This window comes from Aquila chrysaetos, chromosome 7, assembly GCF_900496995.4.
Source record: "Aquila chrysaetos chrysaetos chromosome 7, bAquChr1.4, whole genome shotgun sequence".
NCBI lineage: Eukaryota > Metazoa > Chordata > Aves > Accipitriformes > Accipitridae > Aquila > Aquila chrysaetos.
The window spans coordinates 22,673,008-22,686,656 of NC_044010.1; the positions used below are offsets into that span (position 1 = coordinate 22,673,008).

The 13,649-nt window shown below is 40.7% G+C and overlaps 1 protein-coding gene across 2 annotated transcripts; it reads left to right on the forward strand.

The window, feature by feature from the left end:
- The first annotated feature begins 1,170 nt into the window (after positions 1 to 1,170).
- RBM11 (RNA binding motif protein 11) lies at positions 1,171 to 10,324 on the forward strand. 2 transcript variants are annotated; one of them, XM_030020475.2, is made up of 6 exons: positions 1,171 to 1,292; positions 1,427 to 1,827; positions 5,991 to 6,153; positions 7,070 to 7,148; positions 7,911 to 8,004; positions 9,938 to 10,324. In XM_030020475.2, the coding sequence occupies exons 2-6, from the start codon at positions 1,447 to 1,449 to the stop codon at positions 10,268 to 10,270; spliced, it is 1,050 nt and encodes a 349-aa protein (XP_029876335.1). In that variant the 5' UTR covers positions 1,171 to 1,292; positions 1,427 to 1,446; the 3' UTR covers positions 10,271 to 10,324. The 2 variants fall into 2 exon arrangements, with proteins under 2 accessions (XP_029876335.1, XP_029876334.1); XM_030020474.1 differs by lacking the exon at positions 1,171 to 1,292 and having other exon boundaries at positions 1,405 to 1,827.
- Positions 10,325 to 13,649: the final 3,325 nt, after the last annotated feature.

Below are 13,649 nucleotides of genomic sequence, written 5' to 3' on the forward strand. Positions count from 1 at the left end.
CATGGCATTACAGCTAAGAGCTAACGTCTACCCCACAAGAGAATTTTTGGCAAGGGGCAGACAAGGCACTCAGATTAAATTTTGTTGGTATTGTCAGGCAGAGAATGAGACCTGCTCGCATATTATTGGATACTGCCCCGCGGTGCAAGACGCTAGGATTAAGAGACATAACCAACTATGTGAATTGTTGGTGGATGAAGCCAAAAAGAAAGATTGGGTAGTATTCCAGGAGCCGCTGCTGAAAGATGAATAAAATTAATTATACATCCAGACCTGGTATTCGTTAAAGGAGGTCAGGTGGTTGTAGTAGTCATCACAGTTAGGTACGAGAGTAAATCAACATCTTTGGCAGATGCAGCAGCAGAGAAAACAAACACCAACATCTTAAAGATCAAGTTGAAGAACTGATGAATGCCACTACTATTAAATTTATTGGATTTCCTACAGGAGCATGTGGCAAGTGGTATCAAGGCACCTACGAACTGTTAGCCGAACTAGGACTGTCCAGTTCCTGACAGGAAAAGGTCACTCATAGTCTATCAAATCGGGTGCTATTTATGTCAATAGATATTGTACATATATTTGCTAGTCAAGCACGGACTATTTCAAGATCTTAATGAATTAATGAATTGCAATTGTATGAACTAATGAATCGTAAATAAACTGATTCTTTCTTTCTATCTATCTGAGGTGGGAGCTGGACCTCCAGGAGTGCTGAAGGGCGGAAGGGTGAGCGAGACAGGATAGGGCATTGGTAGTATGTAGGGATGACAAGGGGCTTGGAGTCATGGTGCGTCATCTATCCTGCTGAAAGAGACTAATCACCGGTCTTTACCTAAGTGGACGGGCCACCTTTACTTAACCCGGAAAAGGAACGTGTAAATAGCAGTCATATTCCAGTTCTTTTTAAATCCTGAGAAAGGAACAACATCCAACACTTTACATGTGTATTTTATTAGTAACTATCACAACGCTTTATCCTACTGATGACTAAAACACTTGAGGGTTTTAAAGGCTTCTGAAGTATTTGTCACCCGGCCCTCCTCCAGCAGCTGCAGTACCCACCTGGCCCACAAGGCGGCAAGCGGAGAACAGAGCTTTTCGGCTCTGTTTTCGTACGGTTATGGGGTTTTCTGCCAGTTCCTCACTGCCCGCCTGCAGTTTCACACAGACGAGAAGGAAATACTCCAGGGGCACACGTACTTCTCCCCGAGGCCATGTTTCTGTACAATACACGCTTCCACCGGTAGGTCTGGCGATAACAATCTTTTCCTCCGGTCAGCGGGGAAAACCCGAGCAAGAAAAAACGAAGGGAACGTCTCACAACGGTGAAGTTCCCCGCAGAGTAACGGCACGAGCGAGGGCCTGCCGCGTCTGGCACCAACTGACTGCACACGTAGCGTCTCTCAAACACGCCGTTACATAAAACGTAGCCCTGCCGCAGCTATGGGAAGGCCTCCGGCCGGACCCGGACCCGGACCCGGACCGACCGACCGCGTCCCGGACCGACCGCGTCCCGTCCCGTCCCAGCGGACCCGCACGACGCCCCCGTCTCTACGCGACGCTCCTCCCCTCGCACAAAGCCCTCCGGCAGCCCGCCCGCGTTCCCGCGTTGCTAGGACACCGAGCTCGCGCCCCAGCAACGCGCCCAGTCGCGCGGCGCTTTGCGGCAGCGAGGGCGCGTCCCCCATCCCCTCCCTCAGTGGGACCGGCGGCGGCGGCGCCATGTCCTCGCCGGGGCGGTCCGAGGAGGCGGAGCGGACGCTGTTCGTGGGGAACCTGGAGAGCCGCGTGCGGGAGGAGATCCTCTACGAGCTCTTCCTGCAGGTGGAGGGCGGGCCCCCCGGGGCGGGACGGGGCCGCGGGGCGGAGCCCTCGGCGGGCGCCAGCCGGGCGCGGCAGCCGGGCTGTTCCCGGGGCCGGGCCGGGCCGGGTCGGGTCGGGTCGGGTCGAGGCGAGGCGAGGCGAGGCGAGGCGAGGCCCGGCCCCGGGCTGCGGCTCGCTGCGCCGGAGCTCCGCGCCGGGGAGCGGCCGCGGCAGCCTCCGCCGCAGCCTCCGCCGCAGGAGCGAAGCGCTGTGAGCGGCCGGAGAGAGGGAAGCTCGCCGGGCGGGCGCGGACGGGGCCGGGACCTGCCGGCAGCGCACCGCACCGCGGGGTGCGGCGCCCGGCGCCTGCCGTCCGCAGGCCTCCGCGCCCGGCGGTCCGCGGGGACAGGAGCCCGCTTTCTATCTCGCCCGTTCGCGGCCGCCGCTGCGGCTCCGTGACCCTGGGCGCGCTGCGGCCGGGAGCGGTGCCCGTCCCGCCCGTCTCCCCTCCCTTCCTCGGTTTTGTCTCCTCCCGGGTGTGCAAGTTTCGGGGCTGCAGATGGGCCCCAAGTTAGTGAGGAAGTTAAGTAACTTAAAGATGGTTTTCAAAATGCCCGAGAAAAAATCTTTTTTACACTCTTTTTAATATATTCTGAGCAATCCATTTTTGATCAATGATTTGATTAAGAAAAATTAGTGTAAAACCCGAAAATGTGTGGAGCGAGGCTGAAACTATTAGCAGAGTGCGAGAGGCAATAGGAATGATCTGCAGGGGGGGCTCTGGACTTCCACCTATAAATGGCCTTTATATCAAAACGTTTTACGTTTTAATGCTTGAGAATATATTAAAAGCTCCATCGGTGGGATTTTCAGGGAGGTGGTGGGAAAATACTAAGTAGCTGGACCCGTGTCAAAGCTGGGCTTAATTCTCTTTCTTTGGAAATAAGGCATGCCAAGGAAGAAAGAAAATGGCAAAGGCAGAAAGTATTAGGACACTGACTTGGCTTCAGTTTAGGTCTCACACGGGCAACGTCTCTGGCTAAGCTGGGCTTGTTAACCTGAAAGGAGTAAGGACAAGAGGGGGGAAAATACGGAGAGGAGGAGGGAGCATTTTATCACTAATGCAAGCATCAAATTTCAAGGTGGATTGATAATAGCTGCTGATTATGGGCTTTTCCTGAATTTGTTTATGGTGTCTTTGTTTTGTGTTTTGGGTTTTTTTTTTTTTTCCTCCTGGCGTGATCCAGTCAGCCTCTGTCAAGCTAAAAGGTCCCAGACTCTGACTGGACAGTTTAGCTAACAGCATGGTGATAAACTTGCTTCTACCAATCCACTCATTTCCCCCAGTCTAAGAATGAACCTTGCTTCCTTCTGGTGAGTTTGCAGAAAAAGAGGTGGGCAGAATCACCTGTTCTCTTGCTATTTCATTTGCTAATCAGAACTATTTCTACTTACCAGTTTTATTCTACTGAGTAATCTGATACTTGTCTTGTTAACTAGGGAAGACCTCAGCATGCTACCCCATTTGCATTGGAAAGCCTCTTTGGTATATTCTAGCCCTTTGGGTTTTTAGTGGTTCCCATCTCTTCCTAACTTTCAGTTTTTAACTTTTCCCTAAAATTAGCTAAGAAACAGTTGTTTCTTCTTTTTTTTTTTTCCTTTTTTCCTTATTTTCTATGCAGTATTCCTACCTGTTGTCAATACTAAACAGTAGTCTGCTGTTTAACTGTAAATGTTAGGTTAAGAAAACCTAAACTTATCTTACCGGGGACAGGAATAATACCATACAAATTCTGGTACAAAAGTGATAAAAATAAGTGTATGCTCTCAGAATGTAGTTTTGCATGACTCCCCTGCATAATCTGCAGCAGTCATCCAACTGCTGACTTTTATCTGGGTCTTTAGGTCATCCCAATAACACCTACTTACCTTTTTCCTTCTCTTCATCTTGTTCTCACTCAAGTTTCTCTGTCTTCTGCTGCATATGCTTCTCATTGCAGTATTGTCCTTTCTTGGAAAGTATACAGTTCAATATTCCTGCCATGGCATAGTCCTAAAGATGCGCTCCTGACCTGTAGCTTTTCCCCTATCAAATTACAAGCAAGTATCTATTATTACTTCTAAACTATTCATATTTTTATTTATGAACAGGAAGACTACATATTTAAAAGACTGATCTGCAAAGGACTTGAGTTTGTTGCTTCTAGTTCTTGAAGAACCAGATCCTCCTTGTTAGGCAAATAATAATCAGAAGACTGGACAGATGTAATTTTTTTAAAAACTGCAGTGTAGTGCAGAACAACAAAAATGCTTTAAGGAGCCAAGTCAAGCAAAAATAAACATGTTCAGAATCTTACTGAAATCCCTTCTTTAAAAACAAACACCCCCCCCCCTCCAAAAAAACAAAACCAAACCAAAAAGAACAAAAAAAAACCCCAAAACCCAAACCCCCCAAACCCCCACCAAACTTCAAGATATTTGGAAAGACAAGATCAGCATTGTGAAGATTCCCTGCACAGGACAACCTAGGTAGTATCTGTTGCTTTACTGCCTGATCACCTTCTGCACCAATAATAAAAAATGGTACGTTATTTTTGATCCTTTGTGTTTGTCTATATGACACCCCCCTACTTTCACCAGGGTTGGGAGTAGGGGAGTTTCATTTTTCAGCAAAAACACTTATTTAATTGAGGATTAGTTTATACACAGCTGGCAAAAGCATAAAGCAATCAGATATTATTATCACAGATGACAATCCTTAATATCCTCAGTCTGACAACATGGAGGGTATAATAAGGGAGATGGCTCCACCTCATCACTTATAGTAGACAAATTGCAGATTTGTTGTTTGACAGTAATCGTTGAAAATGCAGAATAACAAAGTAGATTACTTTCTATGGCTTATTTTCTTCATCTAAGCATATGCTGTGTGTTTATTTTGAATGTTTAACTGTTTATGCAGTTTAATTGCTGTAGGGCTGTTATGAATTAACTTATGTTTGCCTGAAGCTATAGATGACTTCGGAGCAACTTTTGCTGAAAAGTACATATTGCATCAGTAGTAGTAGTGGAAGCCAGTTCTACCGATGAGTGCTATTTTTTGATTCAGAACAATGAATACTCCCATCTACTACAGTAATTTAGACATTCAGTAATTTTTTTTAGTGATGGATTTTTTTGTAAGTTACATTCACTTCATTGATCATCTGGTTATTATATCCTCCTAAAGTTAAGTTGTTGCATCCTTAACACTCCTGAGCTGTGGCATGAGACTGCTGTTGGCCACTTCTTTTCACTCTCCTAAATCAGCCATATAGATGCGTAGTTTGGACAGTTTCTTTGAAAATGGAACCAGTATTTATGGGAATATCGCTGCATTAATTTGTTTCTGGAAGTACTATGCAAGGATTAAAATGGTATGTGTAGGCAGAGATGGAACTTTTCAATGAAGATACTTCAGCCAAAGGGTGTAGTTCGGGGTTTTGTTTTGTTGGTGGGGTTTGGGTTTTTTTGGGGGGGGATGGGGGTATGTATTGAGCAGAAACAGTACATTATCTCTGATGAGATGATAGGGTCTCTTGATTCCTTGCCATGCAGTTGTGATGAGGGTTAGGCAGTACAGAAAACTCTGTTTTGTGGTGGTTCCAGAAGCACTACTCTCTATTCAGGTTTGCTTTCTGACAGTGTTGATGCTGCCTGTTTTAGGAATTTAAGCGTCAGTAAAATAGAAGCATATTAATGGAGTAGGTCACTTTTTACACAGCTGATGTTATCAGTTTGCTTAGTTATGTTAGCTGTGCAAAAAAACCTCTGTAATAATTGTACTAGCAGCTGTACAGATATAACATAACTCTTGCTATGGAGTCAGCAGATTAGTCTTCCCCCTTGCAGCACCTATCATCATATTTTAAATATAATTTAAAAAATCTGATTGTTAAAGACTAGACATCACCCATGGACTGATGCTTGGTTCTATTTTAATGTTTCATGGAGCTGATTTTTGTTTGTAGAAGGCTCAGAATTTCAGCTTGGGGAATGTGGAGAGACATTTTCAAAATGAAGTAGAGATTCTTATACTAAGAAATTTACACTGTTTCTGATAATGGCAGAATATATGTCATGAAGTACTCAGAATGAAATGTCACTGTTAATTTCTCTGATAAAATAATACAAATTTCTTTCAGGCTGGACCATTAACTGATGTGACAATGTGTAAGGACAAAGAAGGAAAAACTAAGTCTTTTGGATTTGTCTGCTTTAAGCACAAAGAATCAGTGCCTTATGCAATAGCTTTGCTGAATGGAATACGTTTGTATGGAAGGCCAATTAAAGTGCAGTGTCGGCTTGGTACGTTTAGTAGTCTCAATGATTAAGTCTTTGTAAATATTTTTTTTTAATGACTATTTTTGACTCCTACAGTCTTTTACAAAGATGACAATTTATAGTTGGAGTAAATTACTGTCCTTTTTTTTTAAGAAACAAAAACTTGTGGCTTTTACGTAGGGAAGGATTCAGTCTTTCTATTTTTTGTTTACTAAGAAAATACAATAGGTTGGTTCAGAACAGCATAACCTGCAAGCCAGCTCAGACCACACTGTATGGAAAACATAGTAACATAGGTTTTTATGCCAGATTACAGTTAGGAATCATGGTGTGACTTTAACTTGCAGTCTGGCAGGAAAAGTTGATTCAGTAAGTGCAGCAACTATCAAGCTGTTTGATAGTTTTTATACTAAAGCCAGAGAGTTACCAGAGCTGTCATTTTAAATGGAAGGGATTGTAGTTCAAAGAATATAGTCAAATCAGTCACATTCTTAGTTTTATGTTTATGAAAATAAACCACCTAGAAAGCTAATACAGGCAGCATTTGCAACCCAAATATTAAGGACTCGTGTTCCCACTATGCACTGTGCCACTCCTTACTTCAAAGGCTGTACAGAGCAGTTGCTGGGTTTAAGTAGAATGGCTGAGGTTCCTAAAACCAGAAGCATCTCCTGCGTCTGTAACTGAATGGGAATTATTGTGTTCTTGATTACTTCAGTAGCCTTGATTTATGCTTCTGTAAGTGAATAAATGATAAATGAACATTTTCAAGCAGTAAAGTGATGCTATAGATTATCTGCCATAAAATAGCAGCTTATCTTTATATACTACCTTAGATATAATAGCACACTACAGATGACACAGAACACTTTCTGTGTTTTTGACTTGTTAATTGAATAGTCATAACTGAATAGTCATTATGTTCTTGTCTTATTTACAGGGAGTTCTCGCTCACCAGAACTAAACAGCCCTACGCATGGTTTTGAGAACCATACTGACTTATATTCACCTTCGTATAGGTAACAAAAACTACCTGTGAATGAACCGTATGATTGTAATTTTTTAAAAATCTTATTAAGAAAATCAGTTCATGTGGTAGAGCAATCTTCAGGCTTTTTGTTAAAACAGCTGTTGCATGCTTTAATTGCATCCTTACTGATGACTTCCAGTGGGCTGTAGTTAATTTTAATGTTTGGTTGTTTAGCTTGCCAGAGGTTCAGTTAGCCTGAATTTTCCATTCTTTATTTGTTTCTGCAAGATAAAGGACCATGAGAAAATACTGAAATATGGTGTTTGTAGTAACAATGTTTGCAGTTCTTAGGGGAAAAAAATCTGACAATGGAGATAATCGTTCTAAACCCCACTGAGTTTATATCTGTATTTTTTGTGTCTATATGTACAAGCAGCTGTCATTCACATATGAATGCACAGGTTATAAACCTGTTATAATGGAAGTCTGAACACCCCAGATTCACTGTTTTTCAATATTTCAACATTTTTAGTTACAAATGTGACAGAACTCTCTGTGGAAGCTAAACTCCTGTGGTGAAATCCAGAACTCTTCTGCATCTGCACTTAAGTACACGTGAAGATTACTCATTAATTGAGCCTTTGGGTGTATTTTCCTTGTTTTATCAGGGTTTTTTTTCATGGAAGCAGTTGTTAGTATCTCAATTCTCCTCTTGGATATACTCATTATAGCCCAAGAGTTAAGTCTCAGCACTCTGGTAAGCGGTATATGGTGGATGTCTAGAATCTGTATGTTTGCTTGTTTTTTCTAGGTATCAAGAGCCTTATGGAAATCCTCCATTTCCTGTTACTCCTTTTCCAATGAACAATAGTTTACCTCATGAATACTCAGGCTTTCAAAAGATGGTGAGTTTGCGTTAAAAGTTAAAAATTTGGGAGCTTTTTTATGAAGTTGGATGTGTTCTGCTTTTCTGCAAACAGTGCTTATTTAATGTCTTAAAATGTGGTTTAGGCCGCTAACTTTGACTGTATTAGGTCTGTTCATATTAGCACTTTAGGGTACTATAATAACAGGGGATCTACCAAACCAAACAATTTTCTTACTGCAGAAGTGTCTTAAAGGTATATAGCTTAGGGAGGCTAAAAATGTCAATCTACAGAGAGAGCTCTTTCCTGTACTGTGCTCCAGATCAAATCCCCTTGGTGACACAAGCTAACCCAGTAAAATTACAAACATGCAAGCAATAGCTTCTCCATATACAGTTAATTCAGTTGGAACCTCTTAGCTCTTCTACTCAATTCAGAAATGCCCAGCAAAAGCTTGAAATGTCCTAAGACCAAGCCTAAAACTTGCCCAACATATCACCACTGCCCAAGTTTGGGCAACAACAGTTTGAGGGTTTCTGGCCTGAACCTTCACGTGCCCCTGCAGTTCTCACATTCATGATTTACTTTCACAGCACTAGACAGTGAGAACCCATTTTCCACTTCCCCTCTAACAGACTCTGGTGCACGGGGCCATTTTTGTCCTAATCTCTTTTGTCTGAGCCATTCCACAAGGCAAGGGAATTGGTCTCTTCAGATGGCAACGTGTGGGCCAAGCCCTACTCACCAAACACATCATGGAGCTTCTGAATCTGATCGGTATGGATTGGTAGGAGTGAAGAAACCCAGCACTTAATGGGAGGTACCAACTGTGGACAGTACTGCTGCCACCCAGTCTGACTGGGGAATGGCCAGCCCTTTGTAACTGTAGAAGGGGCGAAGTCTGGATAGATGACTCTTGCTAGCTGCAATCTGAGCAGGAGAATGGAGGGGGTCTGTTCCCTGTTGCACAGATGCGGTGGCAGCCTGCCTCCCCTCGTATCAGGCTGTGCCCTCAGAAGAGCTGTTGCTTGCAGAAACTTTCCCATCCCCTCCATTGTGGTTGGAAGGCTTGGGAATGTACTATCATCTCCCCCGCTATGCTTGCTGATGAACCCACGCCTCAGTAACAATGCAGTATGTAAACACCGAGAGACCAAACTCAGCAGACCAGCACACACGACCAACTTCACCCCATTTTCTGTTTGCTAGAGGGGATGGTATTGCAGTATGTCTCCAATGACAGTTTGTTGCAGCTTCAGCAGGAAGCGACCTCGTCACATGTACAACTTCACATATCTACCTCTCCTTTATTTGGGTGAGCCAGGCAGGTTACCCACTTGGAGTCTGTCTGCACATATAACGGACTCGGACATGCTCCCCCTAATTTTTCTGGTTACTGCCAGTCAGTAGAAAGCTACTCTTTTCTGACCTTTGTAGTTCTATTTCTGTGTTTGGGCTGTGCATTTTGTATGAGAGGGACTCTTGGGATACTTCAGGGACTGTAGCAAGAAGCTGGGCACTTACTGTGTTGTTCCAAGTGCTTTGATCTAGGGATTCACTATACCTTGTTGGAATGCTTTGTTCCACATTAACTTTAAAATTAGTTAAACCAGGTTAAAAAAAATTGCAGATGTGCATGTCTTTACATTTACAATAGGCATTGCAGTTACAAATGTTTGTAACATACATAGATGTAAAAATGAAAGGAATGCCATGTTGATTACCTTACACAAAGAATAACTGGCAGTTTAATCTTAAATCAGATTACGTCTCTGTTCTAACTTTGCCATGAATGTCTACTTTTTCCAACTATATTAGTTGATATAATAAAATATGAGCTTTACTCTCAAATGTTCTGTGTTATGTTATAATTTATCAGTAGTTTCATTGTAGAAGCTGTAATGCATGCAAAATTAAACTCCTCAGAACTTTCTCCTTACAGTGTTAACAACTCAAGTTTCTATTTCTCTAGACGAACCATTTTTTAGCACAGCAGTACACAGTACAGAGTCTAATGGGTCAACAATTTCCTTACTATCAGATGACTCCACCACTGCCTTCAAATTTATCCTTTTCTCTCTATCAGAATCAAGCTGCAAATTTTAAATCTGCACAGAGTTCTTTTGAATTGGCCCTGCCACATTCAAGTGACTGTGAAGTGCACCAGGTGGATAAAAGCACCTCTAAAAGAAAGAGAGAACAGCAAAGTTGTGACGGTGACACTAGTATTGAGGATGACAAAAAGAAACAAAGAAAGCATGACCAAAAATACAAGAAGCACAAAGCCAAGAAAAAGACGCATTAATACTGTTAACTGGTTTCATCTTTTTTTAAAATTATATTTGTTATTTTTATTTGAGAGAGATTAAATCTTTTATCTTTGCACTTATTAAAAAATATGTTCAAGATTCATATTATTTTTGAAATGTGTTGTGCATAAAGTATACTGATACTTCATTTAATCTCAACCTATTTAAAGAGGAAAGTACTATTTAAGGTATAGGAAACACTTAAGATAAAGCTTTCCTAATAAAGGTAAAAACCTAGTTGGTTTCTCCCCCCTCCCCAAGAATCATGGAAGGCTATTATTTCACTAATATAGAAACTTTATGAAAATACATAATTTCAGCCACTCGTGAAGCATATGCATCACTTTCATCACTTATGGGATGTATTTTTGTGTATGGTGTAAGAATTTTTTGGAGCCATTGAAGTGAGCAGGCTAGAAATCCGAAGTGTCACTTCAGAGACGTGCTTGTCACTGAAGTATCAACACCTATAACTTTTCCTCTTTTCTGATTTAGCTGTTGTTACTTTCAGTTAGGATCACCTTGTATGGTTATTGAAACTGGTTTTTTCCAGTAGTAAATTTGAAGTAAAACATGGGCATTTGCACTAACTACAAGACTTACATATATATCAATACTCAAATGAATGTATCTACTTTATGGCTGCGGTTATGTACTGACTAGAACTACATGCATATATATGCATCCTTATATCTATAAAGTTACTCTAGTGTTTTATTCATTTATTTGAGAATCTAAATGTTCATTGTAACAAATGGATGAAAAATTTAATTGTTACTGAAAAGCTCGGAATGAAGAACTTATCAACACCAATTTAGCGTAGATAAGCAGACACTTCTTTATTGACGGCCGGGTGCGCGGGCGAGTCCTCTCACAAACCACGCACACCTGTCACCAAAACAATACACCTTATATTAAGACTTATTGATACATATTCATTAGATTTCCAAGAAAAGTTATACATATTCATTAAACTTCTGGGAAATCATTAGCATATGTAAATGTCCTTTATGCAGGCACAGTGAAGGTCTCTGGTGGTCCTCAGGAGTCCTCTGGTGGTCTTTCATAGTCTTCCTCACTTGTCCGCTTCTTGACCTCTCAGGTGTCTCCAAGCAGCAAACTGGTGTCCATAACGGTTTCCTTAGTTTTTAAAACAAACACTACAAGACTACCAATCTTTGTCAAAACTTCTGTGGTTAAATGATTTTGAACAATACTTAAATTCTTATGGTTACACATTATACATTTTCTAAGCTCCTAAGTTCCTAAGGCTACATTTCAAACTTAACACTCCCATACTTATGCTTCACAATTTTCTACTTTTTAGTCAAATCAAACTCTTTTATAATCAGATTTTAATTTCTTTATCTTGTTATCTAAGTTCTAAATGTTCCTACTAGATGATTTTAGCCAATTTCTCCGGCCTTGGTACTGGGCTATACAGGGGATTTCACAGCAGGCACTGGTTGGTGGTTAAATGTATAAAATGCAACATACATATGATTTTGCTAAAATATTAAAATTAAATATGATTAATTCTAACTAATAACAAATCAATGACAAATCAATAACATAATGAGTATCTCATCTAATTAATAGCACAAAAGCATGAGTCAGTGGAGTTAGTACTACCTCTTAAGAAGAAAAGTTTTTCCCTTGTGTAGCAGAGGAAGAATAAACCCTCTCATATCGTGATGAATCAAAGTAGTCAAATGACCTATTTTCTATCTTTCACAACTGCCACCAACAACCTATAGACAGATACAGTGGTACTGTCTTATACAAGTACAGGTGAAACACTTTTAAGATCCTATTATATGAGAAAGCAAAACCCTTAATCTTCAGCTGTTTAATATTGCTTAAAGTTAAGTCGTCTGTTCAGACTAGTAATAGGCTTCAAATTTAACCTGACAGTAAAAAAGGATTTTGTTTTTGTTAAACTCAGTTTTCTTGGTTATAATGTTGGGTTGCTTGAAAGGAGTACTTTTCATCCTTACACTGGTATTGAAAGAATATCCAAGTTTACTGATTTGAAGTTGATGTGTTTTACAAGCCCAAATAAGTTTCAGAAATGGAAGAATGTTTAGCTTGCAACAATTTCTCTTCTGTCTGATAAGATAAATCATAGCTAATAAAATCACTTTCTCAAGACACTGTTTTTAACTTCCCAAAGGGATTACTTCTTTAGCCTAAGAGACACCACAGTATGGCACCCTTGAAATGTCATTAGCAACCAAATTCAACCTTCTCTAGAAAGAACTTACGTAACAAAGGTTTGTGTCTTAAACAAGATTTATGCCTTATGTTTTAAGAAACTTGCTACGTCTGCCCAATCCCTTTCCCTTTTTCCCTCTTCCATGCAAACACTTGCCACTTTATTGTTTTGATTATTTTTTTTCCCCCCACCAGTAACTTTAGGACTAAGCTATGTAGATGTAATCTAACTTCTGTTGGAAGATACTGCTGACATTATACCAGTAAGTCACTGATCACAATAGTTGCCACAATAATGGCAAAAGTTAACAAGTAAAATACACTGGATTTCTTTAAACCTGTTCCCTATGTTAAAGAAATTTAAATATAATCAAGTAGAGGAAGAATATGTTAACGTTAGGTTAAGTTAGAAGTGAAGTTCATCAGACAAAAGAGGAAACGGATGCCCAAATCAGAGTTAGCCTGCAGAAAGAGAAGCTTAGTCAGGTCTATCCTAATGTGTCCTTATCAGACTTCCCCAGTGGATAGATAAAATAATCTGTTCTATGCAATTATACTCTACAAAAGGAATGTCAAGGAAGATCATATTGCATATGGCTGATAAAATATCCATACAGTTCTTCTAAAGAAGTAATTTTTCTTACCCTCTTTCTTCCCAGTCTTTTTTTTCCTGAGGGAGGTAAGGATTTTAACACCTCTCAATATCTGCTTACCTAAAACTCATCAATGTGTTAAAAGAAGAAAAGCTAGGCATGTGGGAATGTGCTAAAATTACTTTAGCCATAACTAAATTTCTTTTGTACACCTGTTAACTTAAGACATCCCTTTAGTCAGGGCCTCATTGATGTTTTAATTACATTGTCACCATGTTTAGGAAATAAAATACTGGAAACAAAAACCACTTGAGTTTGGCCTTGACCAAATATTACTTCAACCCCTTATCTGTTTGAGTCACTTTTAAAAATTCTTTATGAATATGAAATGAATGTTTTCTCTGTTAGTTCTGATTCTAAATTATTGTTATTTTGTCCTGGTCTTTCACTTCCCATTCTACTGGCTGGCCACAAGACCTTGTGTTCCCTGCTGTCACATAGGTCTTGCATTTAGATTTGTTTCTCTGCGTTTTATTATATGGAATGCAGTGCATAGTTATCTCCATTA

Excerpts from the sequence above, each read along its gene's own strand:
- RBM11 (XM_030020475.2), top strand. The coding sequence starts at position 1,447 with ATGGGAAGGCCTCCGGCCGGACCCGGACCCGGACCCGGACCGACCGAC. Across the intron at positions 6,154-7,069 it reads TAAAGTGCAGTGTCGGCTTG|GGAGTTCTCGCTCACCAGAA; the intron begins GTACGTTTAGTA and ends TCTTATTTACAG. Across the intron at positions 7,149-7,910 it reads TTATATTCACCTTCGTATAG|GTATCAAGAGCCTTATGGAA; the intron begins GTAACAAAAACT and ends TGTTTTTTCTAG.